General features: G+C 43.2%; 1 protein-coding gene across 24 annotated transcripts in view; it reads left to right on the top strand.

Annotated features, from left to right (window-relative positions):
• The window catches only part of RIMS1 (regulating synaptic membrane exocytosis 1), a 411,017-nt gene that overhangs the window by 159,705 nt on the left and 226,246 nt on the right, over window positions 1-25,066 (top strand). Inside the window, exon 2 of one of the 24 annotated variants that reach the window (XM_073224837.1) lies at window positions 21,451-21,486. The exons of the other annotated variants lie outside the window; for them this stretch is intronic. Within the exon in view, the coding sequence (XP_073080938.1) occupies window positions 21,451-21,486 (36 nt within the window). The remainder of the gene's footprint in view (window positions 1-21,450; window positions 21,487-25,066) is intronic. 24 annotated transcript variants of the gene reach the window in all.

Here is a 25,066-nt window from a genome sequence, read left to right as displayed (position 1 = left end):
CAGAAGCCGCAAGTTACCTCATTAAATGTCTGCACCAGATGAGAGGAGGGACCTTCCATCGACCGTGGGTCTCATTCTAGGAGGGTTTCTCCAGCGCTGCAGGTGATGGTCCGTGCTCCATCGTGTGCTTTTTGATGATTTGCCCATCGCCCCCTCTTTGAGTCTCACCTGGGTATTAGTTTGTATCAGTTTTATCTGTAAAAACTAAAACATGTTTCAGTTTCTAGAGCTGCCGTAACAAAGTACCACAGGTTGTATGGCTTAAATTACATGATGCATTTCCTCACGGTGGTGGATGGACCTGCGGGCATGTTCGGTCCCGTCTGAGAGCTGTGCGATCCGACTCCGTGCCAGGCGTCTTTGTGGCTTGCAGGTGTCGCCTCTCCCTGTGTCCTCACATAGTCTCCCCTCTGTACCTGGCTGTGTCCGGTATTCCCCTGGTATAGGACACCGGTCATAGTAGCTCAGGGCCACCCTCATGGCTGTGTTCTAAGGTAACGACCTCCCTGAAGGCCCTGTCTCCACATACGGTCCCAGTCAGAGGTGCTGGGGTCAGGACTCCAACATACGAATTTTTGAGGAGGCATAATTCAGCCCATAACACTCTGTGCTCTGGCCCCCGAAGTTCACAATCTGCTCACATGCAAAATACATTCATCCCAAATCAACAGCCCCCAGAACCTTAGCCCATTACAACGCCAACTCTAAGGCCTAAATCTCACTGAGATGTCATCTACACCGAGTATGGACAAGATGAGGTATAATTCATCTTGAGACAAAAATCCCTCTGCAGCCCTCTCTGCCCAGGTTAGGCATCCTGAAGCTCTGTTCTCTGAACTCTCTCACCTCTTGGCCCTGGCACAGGCTGTCCCCTCTTCCCAGGACTCTCTTCCTCATTGTCTTGGTGTTTTTATCCCTTAAGCAGATACCTACCTGGCATTTCCTCCCACATGACCCCCCTACATTCCTCCCACGGTCCCTCTTGCTTGTGCCCTCAGGGACGCTGCGTTGCCCGGGAGGCACGTGTCTGCACCATTTCAGGTGCCTGCTCTGTAGAACAGGGAACCAAGAGGGAAAGGTTCTCCAGATGTCTGACTGGTCACCACGATGGCCTGGAGTGGTGCAAAGAACACAGGGAAAGGTTGGTAGATTAGCTAAAAGGAAGGGGGGGGGAGAGAAGGAGAGACAGGCAGAGAGGGAGAGAGGGGAGGTTTACCCGAGGGAAGGACACGGGTCCACTTGAATGAAAGCTTTGAACGCAGGCTGTCCCATCGCGGCCCCGTGCCACCTCGTTCAAGCGATTTGACCTCACTGGGCTTTATCTGGTCAATAAAAGGGCCAGACTTTCATTTGCCTTATTTCTATTATGGTGAAGCCACACATTGCTTTTCCAGCAGCTGAGAGTGGGTTTAGGATGTGATCGGTGTGGCCCGGGCTCTGTAGGACCACCTTGGAGCCTCTTGTGTAAATACAAGTGTGGGCTTCTGTTCCGAAGAAAGTTAAAATGATGGATTCTGTTTGGGGATATATATGGTTTGGACATTCAACGGCTGTGTTGCGTTCCTGTCCGTACCTGTGTGTGCCTTCGGGAGCCGTGTGTTTGCTGTACCACAGGCGTGGTGCATGTCATCGTGTAACACACTCACCTCTCTCAGAACATAAACATTGCTCTTCATGCTCAGTATGTAGGGGAGGACCAGCGTATGGAAGTATTTATGTGAAGTGTATTTGAAGCATGTGTTTATACTGTCCGTCTGAATTGTGCTGATACAGTCGGCCATAAGTCGTCTGCGATCAGAGAGCACACCCAGTGAAAAGGTCCAGCGACGTCTGTGGATCAGCGTGAAGGACAGAGAGAGCCATCGGGGTCTGAGGGCCTTCCTGCGAGCCCCGGCCGTCCGCGGCTCTGTGGCACCTGATGGATTCCACGGGCTCCTCTCTCATTTGCACACACGATTGCCCGTAAATTGACAAAAGGAGTTATTTTATGTAACGTTGAATCATAACATCCCATTGAGATCTCCTGAAGACATATATGAAAGGAAAACTGCCCAGTTTTAGTAAGAGAAATCACAAAATATTTCAAAAATATCCTTTTAAATGTCAACATTTAAAAAATGACTTGTTGATAATCTTTTTAGAAATATATGTCTTTTATTGTTTATTCTTCTCTGAGAGAAAAGGAGACAGAGAACACATGGGATTCTATTATAGTTATAATACAATCAATAGCTATAATACAACAAATATAATAAGAACAATAATAATGGCAACTATTTATTGAGTCATGACTCTATGCCGGGTACTGTATCAAGGATTTTACCAATATTATCTCATTTAATCCTCATAATAACCCTATGAGGAAGATCTGATTATTATCTCCATTTTGTAGGTGTAAGTTTCCATAAGTACAGAGAGGTTATATGACTTGCCCTAGGCTGTGTACCAGCTAAATGATGGAGCTGAGATTCAAAGCTGAGATTTAAACTATGCTTTTAACCAAACATGCTATTGTTATAGTAGTTGCTAAATAATCACTTGCTGGAGAGGAATCAGAAATGAAGTGGAGAGAGAAACCATAGAATTAGAAGCTAAGGAAAAAGAATGCTGGATACTGGTAATACAGCTGAATGTATATTGTGTCGGGGATACTCTAAGACTGTGGACAAGAAGTAATGCATTTTCTGTTCATTGACTCACTCTCACGGGTCGTTGTACATATGCAGCTAAAAAGACCATGGAGGAGCTCAGGTTACACTAAGCGTTTAGACAGCCTCCTTTCTTGACACATTTACTTGCAGTTCAGAGACTCACAAGCATAGTAAATGATTCATCACTACCTTCTTACGTTTTCATAGATTTCAACGTTCCCTTTAAATCTGTAGTCAGCCAAGATAAAAATACTTGACTTCTTAGTTTTATTCATTGCTTTCCAGGTAGATCCTTGGCAGATTAGGCCTATTATATATCTGGGGCTTGATGAAATGTCTTCTTGCATTTCACTGACTGTAAAACCGGGAGTCTTTCTTTTGAGGTCATTAAGTAGTATAATTAATGCTGTGCTTGAATCTCAGCCAGTAGCCAAGTTTGTTTTGACATCATGCATTTTCAGATTTTTCCTATTAATTGTACTTAGATTTATCCCCTCAGCCAACCCAGATATGGGTCTAGCTATTTATATACTCTTCAGATCCTTCTTTTCTTTTGTTTTCATTATGATCCTTCTCTGTGCTCAGATGCAAATTATGTAGTTTCTCCAAGCCTGTTTTCTTTTCTATAAAATGGAGATAATAATAGTTCCTACATTTGAGAACTCTCTGAACATTAAACAAAACTGTATATTTGTATCTCTAGCTTAAACCACTTGCCTAAAGTGTAGAAATTCACAAATAATTGCTTATTCAACATCTTGGCTCACGTACATAGTAAGCATCTCAAACTTAACATGACCCAGATACTCCTCTTGAAGTTCCTTCCTTATTTTCAAATAAGCCCCTTGCCCGGCTTTCTGACCTCTGATTTCCCCAGTTGCTCAGGTCATAAACTTAGGACTCACCCTTGAATTTTCTCATTCATTCATACCTTGTAGCTAACCCGTTAACAAATTCTGTGAGCTCTACCTTCAAAATAAGTGCTGAATCTGAGTATTTTCAGTTCCTTCCTTACTAATCATCCTTGCCCAAGCCACCGTTCCGTTCTCCTCACCAGAGCAAAATTGCAGTGATTTCCAAACTGGTCTCCTGACACCCAATCTTGACCCTATGTAGGTTCCCACCCTACCCGCCCAAAGCTGCCAGAGGGATTCTGTAAATCTTTAAATTAGATCATGTCTCTCTCCCCTGCTTAAGGTACTCCAGTCAATTCCCATCCCACTAAGAATAAAATCCATGTGACTTATCATTGACGGTACGAACTGGGAGCATCTGGTCCTGGCCATATACTCATCTTCATCCCTTTGCTTGGCTGCCTCTGCCCCGCTGGGCTCTGGCTCTTACCCCGCCACATCAAGCTCATTCCTGCCCTAGTGCCTTTGCATCTGCTGTGCCCTTTGCTCGCTTCTCCCGTAGATAGTGGCATGGCTTGTTTCCTCCCCTTAGTTACATCTCTGTTCAAATTCATTTCCTCCCGGAGGGGCTGGGTCTACTTCTTTAACTGCATAATATTCATGCCTAGAAGAAGATGAAACACCCCAGAGGGCAGGAGACCACCTTTAGATCCATGGCATCTGACACAGCAGAACCGGACACATCTCAGCCGCCAGCCTTGCTCCGCCAAGCTCCGTTTGCCTCTCAGATCACTGCCAGAACGCCAGCTGCAGTTCTTCTTTCTTTGACCTTTGTTTGCAGGTTCTTAAGGTTTTTGTTTTTGTTCTTTGCTATTGTCAGCCCATACTGAGGGGTGGTGGTTACGCAAGCTGATTTGGAAGGGTTTTGCTCGGAAAAACCATGCTTAAGCACTCGGATAAAATCATTCCTTTATACTTAGGCATTCATGGCAGGTCAGTTCAAGCTGTCCTCTGAGGCGGACGGCAGGCGTGGGAGAGAAAGCAGGTGGCAGTAAAGCCGCAGAAGCTGGGGGGTGGGGGTGGGAGCCGTAAAGGGGAGAGAGACAGTTGGGAGGAAGGCAGAGACTGAAGGGAGGCGGCCTGATCTGCAGCGGTGTCACTGGTGATGATCAAGAGGGGGCAACGCCTGTGACGGATTCATGAGGTGGGAGTGGCGCAGGGGCGGGGCGGGCTGAAGCAGGCAGAGAAGAGCCCCAGAAATAGTGGCGAATACAGACAGGAGGCCAGGCTAAAACGCAGTTACTGCGCACGTGGAGGCTAACGCGGCTGTGACAGTCAAGGAAGTGAACCCAACACTCTGCCGTGGAAGCAGGAACTTAGTACTGAGAGGAGCTGGGGGAGACTTGGGGAGCTGCACCTCATTTTCCCCGCTGCTGATTTTACTGCCCTGAGGTGCCCATGGCACCTAGGTGCTTCGCCACTGCTAGGCTGCTGGGCTGGAGGGGCTGTGCAGGGGTAGGCGGTGGAAGGCGGTGCAGGGGGGCGGGCAGGAGGGCGGTGCAGAGGGGATTCAGGAGGGCGGTGCAGGGGGGATTTAGGAAGGTGGTGCAGGGGAGAGGCAGGAGGGCAGTGCAGGCGTGGAGGCCACTGAAGGCCCAGACAGCCGGGAGCTTCCGAAGCACAGCCCACTGGAGACTTCCCTAACTGAGGCCTCTGCTGCTTTGTCGAGCCTGTAAGGGAAAACTGAGCAGTTCTCATGGAAGGAATCGGACTGAAATCATTTGAGATAGCTATAGTTTCACTGGTAAGTGCCGTTGCAAAAACAAAAAGAAAAGTATGTTTCAGGATTTTTCAGGACAAAATAGGTTGGTTCTATTTCTTCTGAGAATGCAAATCCACGCTTTGGGTCCTGAGCACTTACGTGGACACACCCCTCCGGTGCCCTGCAGCCTGTGACGCGGCCCAGCCCACCTCCTTCCCAGGTGCTCCCCACAGAAGCAGCTGCCTCTGATCCCCACAGCGTCTTTGAGCAGGGGGCCAGTCGCCTGATTTCCACTTTTCACCAGTAAACTGAGGCATGGGATTGAAAAGCTTATTTTAGACAGTACAGCGGCCAGGACATGTTCTCACCACCCAAGCTTCAGTGCTATTGTCTTTGATCCCTGGCTGGTTTCCTCCGGTTTCCTTAGTGTGTGGGGGGAATAGCAGGTGCGTGCAGACATGCTCAGAGGAACCACGTGAGTTTTTGCTCCCGGGAAAATACATAGTGCACTTTAATCATGTTTTCAAAAGTTTCAGTGGAAGTTTTAATTTGGCATTCCTATTGTTTGTCCTACCTTACCATTTTCTTCTTTAGCACCTTGCATATAATCCCCTTCTGTTAATTTACGTAATCAGTCAACATACTGGAATACTGTGTGCCAGATAAGGTTGTAGATACTGAGATATAGTAGTGAACAAGATAGTAAAAATTCACACAATGATTGCATCATTGTATAAAACAGGTTAAAATCTGCCATTTTAAAATAAAATTGAAAAGTGTGTATGAATTATTTTAAATACTATTTCATTGATTAGTGCTTATGGATCTTTGATTGTGAATTTTACAGTGGTACCAGCCCTAAAGGGCTTTCAGTCAACTGGGGAAAAGGCATTATAATAAGTGATGTCTATGAAATGTAAGTCTACACTGGAGTCTATAAGGCTAGGTACTGTGCCTGTCTTAATTACCGTTATGGTTACAGTACTTTGTCTAAAAACAATAAAAATACTCTTTGAAAGAGTGCTTAAAATGAACAACAGTATCCATCTCTAGGACTTGTGTTGTACATAAGAAACATCTGGAGAGCATTGTCAAGACACACATTCCCGAGCCTCTCTCCTGAGCCACTCAATCAGATTTTTGGGGCTAGACCCCAGCTTTTGTCCTTTTAAGTGTTCTTCAGTCAGTTTTATTGCTCAGTGGAGGACTGACTGAGAGAGAGGTTTCCTTGTCTTGGACAAAAGCCCTGTCATGCACATCAGTTTAGTAGCGATTTAGATCGGGAGCCAGCGGACCTTCCAGCACCTTCTTGTGTGGCTCAAGAGGCAAAAATGACTTATATTTTTAAGTGATTGCAGAAAAGCAAAAGAATAATGATTTTTAACATATGAAAATTAGATGAAATTTGGATTTCAAATTTGTGTGCACAGATCAAGGCTTGTGGGGTCACGTGGGCCGTCTTGTTTTGTACGGTCCGTGGCTGCCTTCCCAGTCCAGCAGCAGAGTTGAAAAGGCGAGCAGAGAATGTATGACTTGCAGAGCCTAAATATTTACTATCTTGCCCTTTACAGAAAACATTTGCCTACCCCTGCCATGGAAGAGAGTATTTATTACATATTTCACAGGATATGAATCTGGGAGAAATACTCAGATGAGATATTTACAACTCAAAAGGTTCCTATCACTATGGAGAGATGGGCCAAATCTAGCAGAAAGAAGTCAGTAGGTAAGACAGTAAGGTCCTAATGTGTTGGCCTAAATAAAACCACCACACAGTTATGAGCAATTTCTCTTTTAGACATGGAAAAATGACAAAGGAGTTTTGGTTGACAGTGAGTTCATGTAGCTGTCAATTGTGTGATTGTCACTACTAAAAGCTAATGTGATACGACTTACAGTAAGGAATACTGAGGTTACACTTAAATCATTCATTTCGGTTTGGGGTGTTTACTTTCAGGATGGAATAGTTATCTGAAGTATTTTCAGGGGGAGCTCTTAGAATGGTGAAAGGATACAAAAATCATTTCAAATGATAAATGGCTCAGTCTGAGGGAAAAAAGACTGAGGGGACATAACCGATAACACTTCAAATATTCGGATGAATACCATGTGGGAAAATGATCAGGTTTATTCTGTGTGAGCCAGAAGGGGTAAAGCCAGTTACGAAGGTGGAAGGTACAGACATACTTAGGTTCAATATATATAAAAACCCCTACCAATTATTGTTCAAATGTAGAATTACATCCCTTACAAGGTGATTCCTTTCCCTGCCTGGGAGGTTTAGACAGAGCCTAGAAGAACTCTAAGTCAGAATACTGGTGGCATTGAAAAATCAGAAGGGAATTTAGGCTAAGTTACACATAAGACCTCTCTCAGTACTGTCACAGAGAACAGTTCTGTTATGTCATGCATGCATTTTGGTGTTCCTTGTGCATTCACTGACCATTGACTATGTGAATGTGAAGAACATTCTGTTTACAATTGTGAAGGATACAAAGGAATCTGGGATTTGGCTTGAGGAGAAAAAGAACTTTGCAAACAAGACATAAACACATAAAACATCAGGATGAGTGGTATATGGACTGATATTCTGTAGTCATTCAAAGAGGGGTGGGATCAGTGAAGACTTCAAGGTGAGCTCTGAACAGAACTTTGAAGATTAGTTGTACTTTTGGTAATTGGTGGTGAGAACACAGAAGCTCTAGGCGATGAGACCAGCATTAGCAGGTATGGGTTTAGGAATGGTAAGGTAGGAGATGCGTGTGATAGAAAATGAACATTGGCTGAAACAACCTTCGTCCATCATTCATTCAGCACGTAAGGAGCACCTGCTTATGGGAAACCGCAGTGCAATCCGAGTGGCAACAAATAGAAATAAAGATTCCTGCCCACAGGGAGCCCCCCATCCAGTGGCAGGAAAGCCAGTGCCATTACCTCGCTGCAATAGCTTAATTCCTTGGTGATTCAGCCAGAAAATGATTTACTAGAAATTTCACAGACTCACTTCTTCTAGCTTCAAAAACTCACCAGCGCTCATTCAACAAATACTTGATGACCTTGTGCATTGGTCTAGCTGCTAGGATATATCCTTGAACAGAACAAGCAGAGCCCTCACACTGCTCAGAAAACGGGCACCAGTATCTAAACACATTTTTATTATTCCCCAGTCCTTCAAGAAACATAAAACATTATTTACTGTTTCACAGATTTTGAGAGGGCAAAATCAATAGAGAAATATCTTTTTGGCCGCTCAGAAGGATATTCGAGCCTTGTCTGTAAAGAAAAGGATGCGAAACACTCAGCAGTAGCTCTTACATCTCTGCTCTTTTCTTGACCAGCATTTGTTTCTTTGTCATCCATTCCATTTTGTTTTTATTTTTGTTTTTTAGCACCTGCAACATTTACACTGGAAATTTCATCCTTTGTGTCTTAGCTCTTGTCACTCCAAATGCCTTTTGTTGTGCGAATCAGTATTGGCTCCTCATACAAATAAAATGCAAATCATATCCTTGCCAGAGCTAAACACTTATCTCAATGAAATCAGAACAAATACTTGAAGGTTGAAACTGAGATTCATTGCTTAGCAGAATAAAGAGAAAAATTCTGAATGCAACTTGAATTTTCCACTGAGATGAATTCCAAATACAAGCCAAAAACTCAGTAGAGACAAAAAGTACTTCTCATGACAAATGATGGATTTTGATATCCAGAGCCAGATATCACTTATTTCCCAGCTATTTTCCTTCACATGAAATTTAATATTGAGCATCTGATTGCTTCTACTGCTGAAAAATGCCATCCTGACATTCACAAAGGAAAGTAAGTTATTTCTGGTGTCCAGATCAAATGACTGTCTAAATGGAATGACTTCCCCGGGCGGGCACCAAACAGAACCCAGGATTCCACCCCCTGGTGAGCGCTGAGCTGCCTGGGGTTTGTTCTTTTCTGCCGTTTTCTGTTTAGGGTGACCGGCCTCCCTGGCCCACAGTTTCCTAATATGTTAGTTCTATGAGTCCGTGAATATCTCTCCGCAGGCAGCTGCTTTGACCCACAAAATAAATATCACTATATTGTATATTCCATTATTCATTTGAAGAAAGCATTCTCCTGGATGCGTCCCAAGAACTTAAAGTGACCACACATATTACTACATTGTACATTTTTTAATATTCGGATAACTTTTTCAGCATAATTGGTTTCCCTTATAACCCTACATATTTATTGGATGATACATGCTTAAAAACATTGGTCTGAAGAGAGATTCAGAGACTGTCAAAGGGGCCCTGACACACACATGCTCCTCAGTCCCCACGTCCTGGGCTGCACTGAGGAAGACCCGGGGCGTTTCCTCTGTCCTGCCCTCCCTGGGCTTCACATGCTGTCCCTGCAAGAGAGAGGCTGAGCCCCAGCCAGAAACACTAGAAAAGAGTCATGAGAAAAGTATCCAGAAAGCAACATTTCACTTATGTAATGGATTATAGCTGGTAACCATAGTTATTTTTGTTGTTGATATCTTTGGTTTGAAATCTAGGCAAAAAACAAAAAAAAAATCCAATCACTTAAAAGTCACTGTTAAAGTGGAACATTGTGTCTGTTGGCAGGCCAGTATCTTGAAAGGTGACTGAGCTAAGGTCATGAAAGTATGTATATTGTTTCTCAGTCTTAATAGCTGCTGGTTGTAAACAGTAAGTACTTTCCAAAGGTCCAAACTGAGACCTGCATGTAAATAACATAAGTAATTGTCCATCACTTTTATCATTAGACACCAAGTATGGAGCTTCACGGAAGCTATACAATCGTAGGTGTACAGGCTTGAGTGTGGGGGGCCAGGGAACAGGAGTGGGGGAATGCAGGGCAAACCCTTCCCCCAGCTGAAATCCGCCAATTCAGAAATAATTTTGAGTGGAAAACTCATACTGTCCTTTGGAAAAAGATATGATACTTTGTCACATTCTGGTGATGGTGGATTTCATTTTTCACTTCTATAGGGCCTCTGACGTGAAGGAGTTCCATGCTTAGTGAGGTTAAAAAGTTGCTGTTCTGCTTAACTAAGAACAGAAGGATAAAAACAGGATATTCACAAGTTTCAGATCTGTAATTCTCATCAGTTCTCTAGAAAGCCTTTCTCCAAGTGTCTAAATAGCCTAAAGGTCCAGATAAATTAAGTCTACAACTGTCTAGTAACTCTGAAGAAGTACTTTTTAATCATTTAGGATTATTTTTATAGAAGTCTACCATTAAAACTAGTCTTTTTAGACTAGTCTTTAAAAATATCTACTCAAATACATAAAAGCAAAACATTTCCTTACAAAAAAATAAACAATGGCTGGAAAAACGTGAATTAATTTTGCTTTTGCTCAAATGTGATGCAACTGCAGATAAATTTTTGCAATCTAAGTTTCTTGTGAATGTGTGACCTGGTTGTCGATGTGTAATTATATGTGACCTACATTTCTTGTAATATTAATATCCACTGGCAAACTTTAAGAATTTTTATGATTAGTATTCCTAGGAATCGACCCTTATATTAATCATCATGACTTAAGAAACGTCTTAAATTACATTAATCATCGCTGATAGTTGCTAAGCACTTTAATATGTGCCAGCCACCCTGCTAAGCTTTCCTTAGCCTTGTCTTTTTTTAGGTTTCACGACCCAGCTCTGGAGCAGGCAGTATGATCACCCCTGCTTTAGAGACGAGGACACGCCTTAGCTCAGGCCATAGGAGCAAAGTGCCCTAGACTGGCTGGCTTCCATGACAGGACTTTGTTCCTCCAGTTCTGGGAACCGAAAGGCCAAGACAGAGGTCCCCCCCGGTTCTGTCCCCGTGTGGGGGCTGCCCTGGCTTGCGCCTGGTGGCCGCCTCCCTGTGTCCCCGCTCGGCAGAGGGGCCTTGCGCTCCAGGGACTCCTCCCCGTCTGGTAAGGGCGCTACTCCGTGGGGGGCCGCATTCGCGTGCCCCCATCCAGACCCAATGCCCGCCCAGAGGCTTCACCGCTAAATACCGTGGCCTGGAAGGGCAGGGACACATATTTGGTCCCTAATACTAAACGTTTGAAGAGGTTAAGTAATTTGCTGAATGTTGCAGAGCTAGTAAGGGGCCCACGGCAGTCGGCTGCAGGGGTCGCTGGGGTAATAGTTCGCATTGCACCCGTCCGCCCCGGTTTGACTTGCCTTTGCCGCCCTCGCCACACGCATCCTGGAGAGCAGCTGCCTCTCCAGACCTGCCTCGCTCCGGGTCTGCTGGCCACGCAGGGAAGGGGCGAGACTTTCGGTTCTCAGCCTGCTCACGTCGGTGGGTCACTCGGCACCTCGCAGAGCCTCCGCCTCATCAGAAGGAAACCGGGAGTGCCCTCCTCGATTGTGACCTTGTCTCCTGTGGCTCCCCCAGTCTGCGCTGTCTGTCCTAACCGGGGCGCCCCTGGCCGGGCCTGTGCACTCCCTGCTCCTGCCGTGCGGGACCCTGGTCCCCGGACAGAGGGAGCCACTTCTCCCCACCCTGCAGGACTGGGCCCCCAGCGCAGTCCTAGCGTCCTGCCTCTGCAGCCACGCCACACCCCTGCCCGAGACCCCCTCTCCGGACCCCGTTCATTTCCCATCGTCGCCTTAATCCCACCTGATGCTGCTCTCTGTTCTTTCCTTGTGTTTTAACCCCTGCCTCCCTTGGTCGAATGTAGGTTTCCTGTGAACAGAAACGCAGTTGTGTTTGTTTCTGTCATGCATCTCAAGGAGCCCCGGCATGTAGTAGATACTCAGTGATTACTTGCTGAATTCACGGATTAATGAGTGCTGACTCTTAAGCCATCAAAGCTCATCACTCCTATAGAGCCGGAGCAGCCCGGCCCAGAGGCGCCCAGGACTATGTGTGCAGAGCCCCCGTGTCAGCCGGCTGCCCCGCTTTCCTTACTTTGGTGACCCCTCCATCCCCCTCTCCCACCCCTTCCTGTAGGAGCAGGAATGAAGAACGTGCTGAGGGGGCCGAGATTAACTGGGCGTCAGAGCTGCCGCAGATGCTGCGCCTGCTCGTCCCCGCTGCAGCCCGGAAAGGTGGCAGTTACTGTCCTTGATGGACAGAGGTGGGGAGTGAAACACAAGAGACCGTGCCACTGGTTCATATCACTCAGACCCTAGCTTTGTTCTGGTGGCGAGTCCCTTGCCAGGGGGTGCTGGCCGGGGCCCGGGGCTGGGACACTTCTCTGGGCCTTCATTAACTCAGGAGTGGAAGGAACGGGAGGGCTTCACCTTAGGTAATAGCGAAGGTTTCTAGAATTTGAAAACACCTTGCCTCACGCTTTTGTTTACTAGGAGGGTATTCAAAGCTAAAACAAAACCCAGAAACCTTGGGTTTTGAAGCAACCTGCTAAAAATGATAACTTATGTATCATTATACCCAAGAGTATTTATACATGAACCCTGCAGTGTAATCACTTGGTGAAGCTGGGATGATGTGATTAAAGGAGCCTTTTCAGTGTCTTTTTACACAGATTCTATAGAAAGGTGAGCAGCAAGGTGCACACAGAGACAAATTGGCTGTGCTTCTGGCCAGGCCGGGGGAATTATTTTTAGGCAGGAGACATACTGTACACTCCAGGTTTTAGATGGGAGTAATTAATATGAAATGTTACCTCTCTCTCTGCGTGCAGTCCCGCTGGGCCTCCTTTATTTCTGCCTTTCTCCCCGGTTCCTTTGCCTAGTAGCTCAGGCACCCTGTGTCTTGCAGAGCGCCCTTTTCACTGGGAGGTTTTTCTGGTCCTGCCAGCAAGGATGCCTGTCCGTACAGGACTAGGGTGGCCACCACAGCCACGCCCGGCACCCAGTGTGGGGACCCTGTCATTCCCTGGTGCCGCCCTGAGCCCTTGGCCCCCTGTGTGCGATTGGCCAAGGGCGTCTGTTTAGACCCACTCATGCCCGGGTGGGGAGTTGGGACCGGTGCTGTCATGGCGCTTTCTTTAGTCTACTGCCTGCTTCCTGAGAACCTCCTGTGGAGTTAGGAGCTTTCTCCTAGACTTAGGCGAAGCCAAACCAAAAACAAAACAAAACAGAACCAAAACCAACCCGCGAACAAGCTGATGTAAGGGACTCGTCAAAGGAGCATCGCCTTTGCATCTGAACCACTCCCCGTCCCTTTCTTGGAGATCTTTTTGTGGCACTGTGCAGAGAGAGCACATATTAAAGTGAAGGCCTTGAGGCTCTGCAATATCCTGGATCATCTTACAAGGTTTAGTAACACACGCACACACACAACATTCTAAGGAAATTAATGTGAGGCGTTTCCACAAATACCTAAGGAAAGATGCAATCTGTAACAAAAACAAAAGAAAAATTACTTGGAAAAAAATGTTAAAAATTAGAACTTTTTTCCCCCTTACAAAACCTACATTCTAATAATCACTTAATATAATCTGTTCTTTCATTTGTGCCATGAACACAAAACTTGTGACCCCTGGGGCTTGGCCTGGAGCCAGAAAAAATGAAAAGGGGCTGAGGGAACACTGTTAACTTAAGACTTCCTGGCAAGAGATTACTGTGTACTCACATTGCCTACATATTATTAATGGAATAGATAAAATAAATGAGATTTCTGTTCACCTCAAAGTGATTCCTTGTATCAGTTGAGGGCTACCTTGGTGCTTTGGTGATTGCCAAGTTTTAGGGGTCGGGCAGGTGCTGGGTGAAAACTTCGTCCATGACACCGACAGAGCATCACATGCATTTGGCTATTTTTAACTGAGATAATGTATCGTCATACTTCCGCATCTCCTCCTGATTATGCGGTAGTTCCTTCCAGGAATTCTCTGTGGTGTCATTCAGCCTGAGAAAGCTGAACACTTCTCCACTTGGTGTGATTTGGCAATAATAGTCTTTGATGGTGAGAAAAGAGACACAGCAGAAAATAGAAAATGCAACCTGAGAATCAGATTTGAAAGAAAAAGAAACTGTGTTACAGTCATGAAGATAAAAATCGGCCTCCCCACACAGAAGAGTTAAAGCGTAATAGGAGGAAGGAGGGGCACAGCGACTGCCTCCAGCCCTGCGCTCTGGCCCATCCCCCACTGCCAGCCTGGGTCCCTGCAGAGCTTCCTGGCTGCTGTCTGTGCTCGCAGGTCTGCCTCCTCCTATTGCAAACAGGGCCACAGGGGTCCCCTAACAATGTAAGTCTGGTCATCTGATTCATCCCCTCAGAGTTTCCCAGTGGCTTCCCATTCACCCAGTAAAAGCCCAATACTTACCGTGACCTCTGAGACCTACAGAATCGGCACCCCCCATCCCGCCTCTGCCCTCTCCAGTCGCCCCGGTAGACTGGCTTTCCCTCAGACTCCCCTGGCAGGCTCCCTCCTCGGGCCTTCATGCTGTTCCCTCTGCAAGTCCACTCTCCTGGCTTCGTTCCCTCACCTCCTCAGGCCTTTGCTCCCATTTCATCATCTAGTCAAGTCCTCCCTGACTTCATGACATTGCTTAGCATTCAAAGTCCTTTGATGATGGGCAACATTAATTCCACTCTGTGTCACGACCATATTTTCAGTTATGTTATAGGTTTTATCCTAAAAGGAGAGCCGCAGGCTGTGCACCATAGATTGGGGTGGGGAAGGTTCCTCCTTAGGACAATGTGTCTTTCTGGGCTGCTTCACTGAGTAGCTTCCACATCAGTTAAGCTCTGAATACTCACTGATTGCCTGTTCCGCAGGCCTTGATGCAGGGTTACTGAGTTGGGTAAGAGAGGACTGGACCCAAGTTTTAACTTTAAGATGATCTGTCAGGGGAGATTAATCAATCCTCAAGAGAAATAGCCTTCTCAGAAACGTGTAAAACAGGGTGTTACCCATAGTGCAGTACAGATCTTCCTCAACTTATGATGGGGTTATCTCTTGATGAACCCATCGTAAGTTGAAAATACCGTAAAGTCGAAAATGCATTTAATAACCCAGCATTCTGAACAGCACAGCTCAGTCTCGCCTACCTCAAACGTGCTCAGAACAGTTACATTAGCCTACAGTTAGGCAAAATAATCTAAGGCAAAGCCTGTTTTTATAATAAAGTGTTGACTGTCATGTGTCATTTATTGACTATTGTACTGAAAGGGAAGAACAGAATGGTTGTATGGGCACAGGTGGCTTTAGGTCATCAGTTGTTCACCCTCGTGATGGTGCGGCTGACGGGGAGGTGCGGCTCTCTGCTCTGCTAGCCCCACGAGAGCATCACACTGCATACTGCTAGCCCAGCAGAAGATCAAAATTCAAAATTGCAAGTATGGTTTCTAAGGAGCACAGAGCGCTTTCACACCATTGTAATAGCAAAATATCCTAAGTTAAACCATTGCAAGTCGAGGGCTGTCTGTACAGCAGAGCATTCGTTTTTGACCAATTGGTGCAAAATTGATCAGATTGTTCAGATGCAATTGTATCATGCCTAATTGATGATCATTACAGTGACAAAAACTATGAGTTTTTGTCCAAGGTTCTGGCCTATTCTATTGAATTAAGTGCGGTTCAAATTTAAAGTAACTTGATATTATTCAGTTTTTCATAGATAACACAATATTATGAAAGGTAAAGTGGACTGTTTCTAGCTTTGTGCGCACTGTGATTAGTGAGGCTGATTATGACACATTTTAAGTACCTAAATATAACATGAGATGGTAAGTTTTAAAAATAGACTGATTATTCCCAGGCTGGTGGCTGGTGAGGGTAGAAGCTGTCTGGAGTTGATTAAACAGTGGTAGGGCTTCTGGGCCATATGAGAAGATATAACTGGCATATGCATTTGCATCAGGTAAAAATTCTTACATTCTCTGGAATTTTAGCTTCTCCATTTGCAAAACCATTTGAATCTGCTTTATGATCTCCCTTTCATGGGTATAAAAGAACTTCAGTTATTTACAACACCTGTTATATTATTTCGATGATGGTTAGGTCTTAAATGCCTATTAACAATGTATTTTAATTAAAGGATGAAAACAGATGTCACCATTAACAAATATAATGGGAAGGAAATTACATCTTGTCACTTGTCTTGAAATGCACCCCAGAATGCCTTAGAAAGTACTGTACCTAATGATGGCTGACTGATTCAGTATCCTGTGCAAGTAAAATCCAGGAAGCCTGTATTTCTCTGCTTTTAAAAAATGAAAAAGAAGAAGCCTCTTTGGAATAAATTTCTTTGTCTTCAGATATTTAATGCAGGTTTTAAAATGTAGGATATTTGCTGGTGCTGCTTTTAAAAATCTGAACTCATTCTAGGCAATTTATGTCATAATTCTAAATCCTACAATTACAATTCATTAAATAATGCTAGATGTCACAGAACAGAAACAGATATTTTACCTGATTTGTGTTCACTACTTTGTACATTATAAAAATAGCTAATATTTTATGGAGTACTCACTCATATCCACACCTCCCTCAGTGCGCTATGGAGATTAGCTATTCTAATCCTCACGACAGCCCTGTGAGTAGATAGGCATTATCATCCCCATTTGACAGATGAAGAAGTAAGATCTTAGAGTGTTAGATTTAAGTTTCTAGGCCATGAAGTTAGTGAGAGGCAGAGCTCAGAAAGGGTTTAAACCCAGGAAATTTGACCCCAGAACCCCTGGACTCTGTTGTCTTCTCAAGTATTGGCACACACAGGTGATGAAATCCCAAACCAAACAAATATATTGGTGCTGTCACTCCCAGGGAGGAAGAAGCAGGTACTACGTTTCTCTTCTACACCCAGAGGTGGGTTGACATGTCCTTATTACCCCCTCTCTAGGGATAAGTAGGTGAGATGGAACCTCCGGCCAGACAGGAGTAGAATGTTACTGGTGGCCAAATGGCCTGTTAACTGCAATGAGCAGCCCCTGAATGTGACCAGCAGTTGTCCATGGAGACAGTCATTCAATGTCAGCAAATAAGGGGACATGGCACTTGTCATTCACCCCCAATGGTTTTGTCATTCCTGGGAAACAAGCTTACAGAGCTTTATGGGACCACTGACATTTTAAGGGATTTATGATCACATGTTACACATGCAAGGTAGTGATTCTTTGTACAAGTTACACTGAAAGGTCCCCCTTAGCCACCAAATCCCAGATCATTTTTTATCATTCAGAAGAACAAGCCTCAAAACTTGGTTAACTTACTAGTAAGAAGGATACATTCAATGTGCATAAATTTATCTGACATTAAAAGTGAAAAGGGAAATAATTTTTAACCTGTTAGAAATATCCTATTTATCATTCTTTCATCCACCATTTCAGAGCATTGGGAATACTTGTGATTCAGACAGTGCACATTTTCCAGCTCAAAATAGCCTAATAATAATGCTCTTTTTTAAAACATCAAATTTAAGAATCTCCTTTCCTTTTTTCAGTTTCTGAGAATTAGCTATGACTATTAAAAAATGCTGAAAAAATTTTCAGACAGAAATAAGCATGTTCCCCCAAGTTGTTGTATCCCCTGTACTCTCCACAGAACAGATTTTACTGGTGGGCTTGCCTTTGTGATGTTCTTCTTATAAGATGACCATTTTGACCATATTAGCAGCCTTACGGTAGCTCATCCCAGTCAGTCACTGTGATAGCTGTGTGCCAGGAAATTCTACCAGCCATAGCTGCCTCCCAAAGTTTTCAGCTAAGTGTACTCAGAAACTTAAAAGCAAAGTACTTTCTCCCCTCGTGTCTTATCTATATCTATGTATAATAATAATCGATAACATTTATTGAGCTCTTACCATGTGCTAGACACTGTACTAAGCACTTTACATTGATTATCCTTAATTAACCCACCCAGTGATCCTATGAAGTTGCTATTATTATCATCAGTTTGTAAGGAAACTGAGCAATAGAGAGTTTAAATGATTTCCTCACGATCATGAAGCTAAGAAACAGTTACAACTATCTTTGATCCTGAGCAGGCCAGCCAGACTGTTGCTGACTATTATATTTAATCCCTTCCAAAATACATCCAGTTGTGTGTGAAGTTTCTTCCCCGCTTCCATTCCCTATGATAATAAAACATAGCAAGTCTGGGGAAAACAGTCAAGAATACAATGAAGACAAGGTTTACAGGGTGCTGTGCATTCCAGAAGGTGCAGGCGTGAATTGGTTACTTAGCACTTGGGCTTTATCGTGCATAGACACTGCTGCTTCTAAATTACCAACTTAGAGTTTGCCCTTTGTGTGGTAGGCAGGTTTGCACAATCAAGTGACAAGTTCTGGAAAAGTCCCCATGGAATGTGATTAGATGTATTTGATATTGATCAATCACATATTTATCATATGGACAGCACCATCATTCCCTATGAGTATTTCTAAAAAATTCTTCGTTTCTTTCCAGAACTTCATTCCTAGTTAATCCTTTACGGCTTTTCTTGCTTTTACTTGGTTTCTTGTTTTACACAGTGCAGTGAAGGAGACAACCTGTTGGTCAGAGTACTAAATGACCCCCTTTGGGGCCGGATTTTCCATTTTTGACCTCAGATACACCCTGAATATGACAAAGCAGTGAATATTATTCCATAACTTAGAAAAAAATATTTCTGTGACCCAACACCCAAAGCTCCCGAACGTGCAGAGCCTCACGACGTTCAGGGGCACAGGGAAGGCGTTGGTTCCTCGGGGGAGGGAGTAGGGCCCGAGCCTAACGTGTGCTGAAGCGTGCTCGCCGAGTCCCGAGAGGTCCGCCTCTAATGCTTCCCCAGGAGTGGCCCCCTATGGTACATTGGAAATGGAATTAAAAATAAACGTTTGACTGAAGTAGAAGGCTGTAAAACCCTAGTAGCTGAGCATGAGCTCAGCTCCTATTTTTCCTAAGTGTCACCTCTCAGCACTTTCAGGACTCTGCTGGGTGCTGATTGGATGAACAACACTGGTATCAGGGCTAAATGGAGGACAGGAAAAAAAAATATATGACAAAACTCAATATATACATTTTAAAGGGGCATGTAGAAGGGGGGGCTCCACCAAGGAGCGATTCCAACACTTAGTTTCTCCTTGTTCTTTCCCAGCTACCTCTGAAAACCCCTTTTTTTCCTAGTAAGTAACACCCCCTGCTGAATGGACTACTTTTATTTAACACTTTAGATATTTTAAGGAAAAATAGTTTAAGTAACTATTTAAGAATTAAATATAAAAAGAAAAATCGTTAGTGCCATCTGCTGGACATTTACAATACATAAAAAGTACCGTCAACCAACAGGGTTTTAGATACGAACTGAAAAATAACTTCTCAACTGTAATAATTTATTTAAATTACTTAATATCTGAAGTAAATTTGTGAATTGCTGAGATGTTTAGAATGTATATAGTGTTATATCTATAACATCGTATATATAATATGTATTATTATAGCTTTTTTATTTTAGGGTAAAATTTTAGGTTCACAGCAAAATTGAAAGGCAGGTACAGAGACTCCCCATGTCCCGCCGGCCCCGCACACGCAGTGCCTTCCCCCCCGCCAGAGAAGTTCACTTATACCAGCTGATGAACCAGCACTGACACATCACAGTCGCTCTACGTCCCCACTCTTGGTGTTGTACGTTCTGTGGGTTTGCACGAATGCACAATGGCTGCATCCACCATGACAGTATCATACGAGTAGGCTCACTGCCCTAAAGTCGTTTCTGCCTCTTCATCCCTTCTACCCCGCAGCCCCTATTATGATCACTTTAAAAACCTACAAATACTAATATGTACATATCTATGACTCATACAGTTAATAAGTTTTAAACAATGGTGGGTATCAGGTTAAATTATATAACATATTTACAATTTTTTCATATTATTTTCATATAGGCAGTTGCCCAAATTTTGCATTTATTATTAAAATTTAATTACGTGTTGAAGATTAGTTTTATCACTAATGAAACTAATGAAAGATGTATGATGTGAGATGAAAGATGTATGAAAAAAATGCTTTCATTTTCAAATTGAACCTTAATGTAGGATCTCCTCTATACTAAAGTCCTCAGGTAAACTGCGCCAGGATCACCTGGGCTGATGACTAAAAAGGCAGGTTCCTGGAACTTACCCCACACCTACTGGAGGTTAGTCCAAGAATGTGCGTTTTAACAAGTCCTTTAGATAATTTCGATACATAGCAAGTCTGAGAACCACAAGGACCTCACAAAGCAGTCGCTTCCCATTCATTTAAGATAACCAAATGAGAATTCTGAGCATAGGAGGGTGTGATGGAAGGTTGGAAATAGAGGACCTAAAACTAGTTATACAACCTTATGTAAGTAACTTGAACTATGGGCCTAAGTTACCTCCTTAATAAAAAGGGAAAATTGTACCCAGTGATCTTCAAAGTCCCCCTGTGTCTCTCTTTTCCTAAATATTTCCACTTAAAACTGGTTTTTGCGATCTTTCGTTAATGTTTTCTCACTGAGAATGGAGTTGAAATAATTCCAAAATGATGAACCCAAAGTCCTAGCAAAGAGTTGGGGGGCTTTGGTTTGAGCTGTACAGTTAGATTTCTTAAATTTTAGGAATAATTCACAAGAACTGAACAAGAAAACAAAAGTGAAATGTAGAATAATTTGAACTTCTTTCAAAAGAAAAGTCAACATGGTATAATAGAGAAATAGCATATTGTTACAGATTGGTTGTTAAGTGAACAATTAACCTAAATAAATTTAGATTAACAGATTATTGCTACATTAAAGTTTTATAATGCTTGATAAAGGTTCAAGTTGCAAACAGAAGTTCGAGACTGAGAGGAAAATACACTGCTATAGATGTGATGTCATCTGATTTATATAAATCTGCAATTGCAATCAGTTCCTTTTGAAGAATGCTATATATATGCCAAACACCTGTGAACAACTTGTATTTAAAATAAGAATATATATATAATTGAATCTGAAAACTTCAAAAATACATTAGTACATTTTAACCAAGACTGTTTCTCCTCTAAACAATAAAAAACATTTAATTTAGTCAACAATAGTAGCAAATTATAAACCTTCCTTAATTTTGTGAATAGAGTCTAGAAAGTTACATTTTGTTAAAATAAATCAAGTCTTATTTCCATGATCAAATTACATTAAGCTTTGAAGAGCTCTTTAGTGTAGGGTGATGATCCCCATAATCAAAAGAAAAGCACCGTTTTCTGAAAAATGGTCTTAAAGCCTTAAAGAAATAAAATTAGTGAAACCCAGTATCTTCTTACATTGTTTTATGTTGTTTTCTTTGTACCCCCAGGGACTCAAGCAGTGCCTGCTGTACAGTTGGAGCTCAGTAAGTGTGTGTTGATTGATGTTTGTAAGTTTACTGTGTTTGATAACTAGTGAGACAGTTTAATGCAGTGGCAGCTATGAGAGATAGGAGAAGGGTTTGTGAGAGATGCTCATAGGTAAGTAAATGAGAAATTAGGGGACCACTGTAGACCACAGGGTGAGGAACTGGACTGTCTTATTAGAGCTAACAGTTTAGCAGTGAATGGACATAATTGGTTTAGTTTATTAGGAAGATCATTCAGTCAGCATGAAAGGTGAACTAGAAAGAGGGAACTCACTGGCCAGAAGTGTCATTAAAAAATTGACGAAATAGCCCCAATTAAGAATAATGAGAGTGTTCATCATAGGTGGTAGGTTTGTGCTCTGCATCCAATCCCTGTGGACCGTGTATGTGACTTGCGTCTGAGTCTGAGTTTTACCTTATCTCGCTGTCCTTGCCCCCTTACCACCAGATGAAATGGACCAGACAGACACAAGCACGTATCTGTATGTGTAGTTTACTTATGAAAGAAGCCTCCTGATGGAGGCAAGGGTTTCCCAGAGCGTGCCCTGTGTGTGTACCAAGTGTACAAAGAAAAGCAGAGAGGGAGGGAGGGAGGATGGGAAATCTTACACTTGGATACTGCTTACTTTAGGTTCAGTGGAAATAATTAAAGAAATTTGACATAAATCAGAGGATTGTAGCTAGCATAGAAGATTGGCTCTAATAACATACCTTTCAGAATCCATCAGAGAATATTGTAAAGAAGACAGAAATCTAGAAACTAAATTTCACGGGCTCTCTTGCAGCTAGAATCCGCGATGGGATCTCAGTTCCACCAGTCAGATATACTTGCGTGAGACCTGACTTGAACCTGAGCTGATCGGAGGGCTGCAGCAGCAAAGCCACATATCTGTTTTCTGGTCCCTCTAAACAGGCTCCATGTGGCTCTAGTGGGGTCTTCCAGAACAGGGCACCTTGGCAGCGGTAGTGTGATTCTAGAATCAACCATCTAGATGATGGCTTTCTGATTCTGCAGCTTCCTGATTGAGAAGCTCTGAGTAGCTGACTTTGTGCTTTTGTTTTAGGGTTCATTCCTGGAGATCAGGCCAGCAACACACTTCTCTCCCTCTTCCAACAATTTTGTAGCACCAAATTCCGTTACTTAATCTTTTTGCTTGAAAGACTGTAATGGTTGTCATTTTCAACTCAACGCCAATACAAGGGAGCATTATTTCCAAGAATGATTTAAAAAAAGATTAGGCACCACAGAAATGCAGTGGAATTTTATTGCTCCTCTCTTCCAGAGTAGAATCAAACAGTTTCACTAAAAAGGGGACAGTTGCATTGGGGTCAAGAAGCCAGTGTTTAATGGCACATATGTTTTCACTTCTTAGTCATATATGTATGATTGTTGAGCTGTAATTCACTAGAACATATAAACTGGAGGCTTATTTGTTGATATGCAAAGACTCTGAAAGGTAACAGTTTCAACTACATTTCTAAGAAGTTTGGGAGCATTGGCAGTTATTTTATTATTATCTCAGTATGCTTCCTATTTCTTTGTTTCTGGCCCTTCTGTTAACACAACCATGGTATCACATTTTTATTATGTCAGAGAATAGTCTAAATTCCATATCATCTAGGCAAAATGTTTTTGACCAGCAAAGCCAAAGAAATTCTGATCATTTCTCCCAGAATTATTACTCTCTGTGGAGCCTTACTTTCATTCTTTGTCACTTGATATATGTTGCCATAAACCACTGATTTATGTTTATGTGTAACTTCCTAAGCAGACTGTACATTCTTGGAGTCAAGAACTGTGCTTTAGAGTTGAGGTTAGTGTGGATTTTTTGACAGTAGAATGTGTGATGTCAAAATTTTTCAAAACAAGCCTCAAACCTACCAGGCTAGCCAAATGTATAATATCAGTCATTGTCAGAGCTCCCTCCTAGGCATTCCCCAGGTCTTTTGGAGGCACTTAACCAATCGGCATTCCCAGAAGAACTCCCCTAGCTTTACTCTCCATGTCACTAACTTCCCAGACCCCAGATGGTGTGCATTTCTAGGTGTTCGGTGCCAAGGCTGGAAAGGGCAACAGGCATGCTCACTGTTCTCAGGACCCATGCTTCCTGCCGCTGTGTCTGCCGCCCAAAGCAGTGTTCCATTTCAGGGCACCATGTGCACCTGCCCTGGTCTCTGCCCTTCCTTTCGTCTTTGTGGAAGCCTTCGTCTGCCTTCAGGACCTGCCACAGAGGCTTTAGAAACTTCAAAGCATTAGCTCCCATCCCTTCTTACTTTTAGAAAATCTAGCCTAGACTTCAAAAAAGGTAGCTAAAAGAAAGATCTAATTTCTGACCACTCTGGGGCTGGAGGCAGGAAAATGCAAATTAGAAATAAGTGATGTGCCAATTACAAAGATTTCTCTGTGTTTCGCCATTACTGTGGCTATGAAGAAAGAAGCTATGAAAGGAAGCCTTCTGGGCTGAGAAGTGGCACCAGCATCTTGCTTAATGTGTCTTATTTATACCAAGTGACTGGTACATCTAGGTTGGTAAGAATGTCATAATTTCCTGCTTAAATTATTTATTTTGCATTTATAGGATATTTATTTTTTAGACATTTAAAGAATAGTATTTAGTATTGTAGGCATTCATCTTTATTTACTTCAAATATGTGCCCAATCATTAATTACCAAAATAACTTGTTTACACCTGGAATCTTGGAGTTTCTTGAATTGAGTGCATGGATATTAAAATAATGCAATGATTATTATATAGTGAGGAATGGAAAAAATCACATCCAGGGGGACAGACAAGGTCTCTGTGTTAATTTTCTTTTGATACATTGCATATTTTATAACACTCTCCATTTTCTATGTGGATTATTTAAATCTGAGATTTATAATGATGTATTTTGTCAACCTTGCTAATTAAGAACAATATAGTCGAACATTGAAATGTACAAATACATTTCACAAAAAGATTTTACATTTGCAGTCCTGCATTTATGGACACTTAAATACCATATGATAAATTTGAGATACAATTTGAGATACAAAAAATAAATAAGCTGTTTATGCTTTCACTACCTGCTTTCCTGATTCTAAAGGCATATTTTACCATGAGGTTAACATGTTGACATCAGACATTAGTCTGAGATGTCAGAGTAATGTAAGGGGAATACGAATGGAGAAAAGGGCATTAGGCTGAGTGTCAAGAGACAGTGTAGTGGAGCTTGCAGCAGGTCACAGAGGAAGTAAACAGACTGGGGAAGTGAGAATCATGAATGCTGCTCCTTCCTCCCTGATTTCCGTCCTTCCTTCTGTCCCTTTATAATGTTGTTGGTAAAAAGCAGGAGCGCATTGGGAAGTAAGTTGGAGAGGCCGGTGAGAACTGGCGTTGGGCTTCCTCCTCTGGGGCAGAGTAAGGGAGCCCTGCCTGTGAGCAGAGGAAGAGGCTATGAAGGAAGGAGCTATGAAAGGGGGCCTTGTGGGCCGAGAAGCAGCACCAGCAGCGTTTCCCATCCCACTCCCCGTGGGGATGTCCGCAGCGGTAGTGAGCTAGGTCTATTGCCAAAGCCAGGAAGGTATTTTAAATAC

Source organism: Manis javanica, chromosome 16 (assembly GCF_040802235.1).
Source record: "Manis javanica isolate MJ-LG chromosome 16, MJ_LKY, whole genome shotgun sequence".
NCBI lineage: Eukaryota > Metazoa > Chordata > Mammalia > Pholidota > Manidae > Manis > Manis javanica.
The sequence above is the reverse complement of the archived record's forward strand: the minus strand, read 5'-3'. Positions and strand labels throughout refer to the sequence as shown.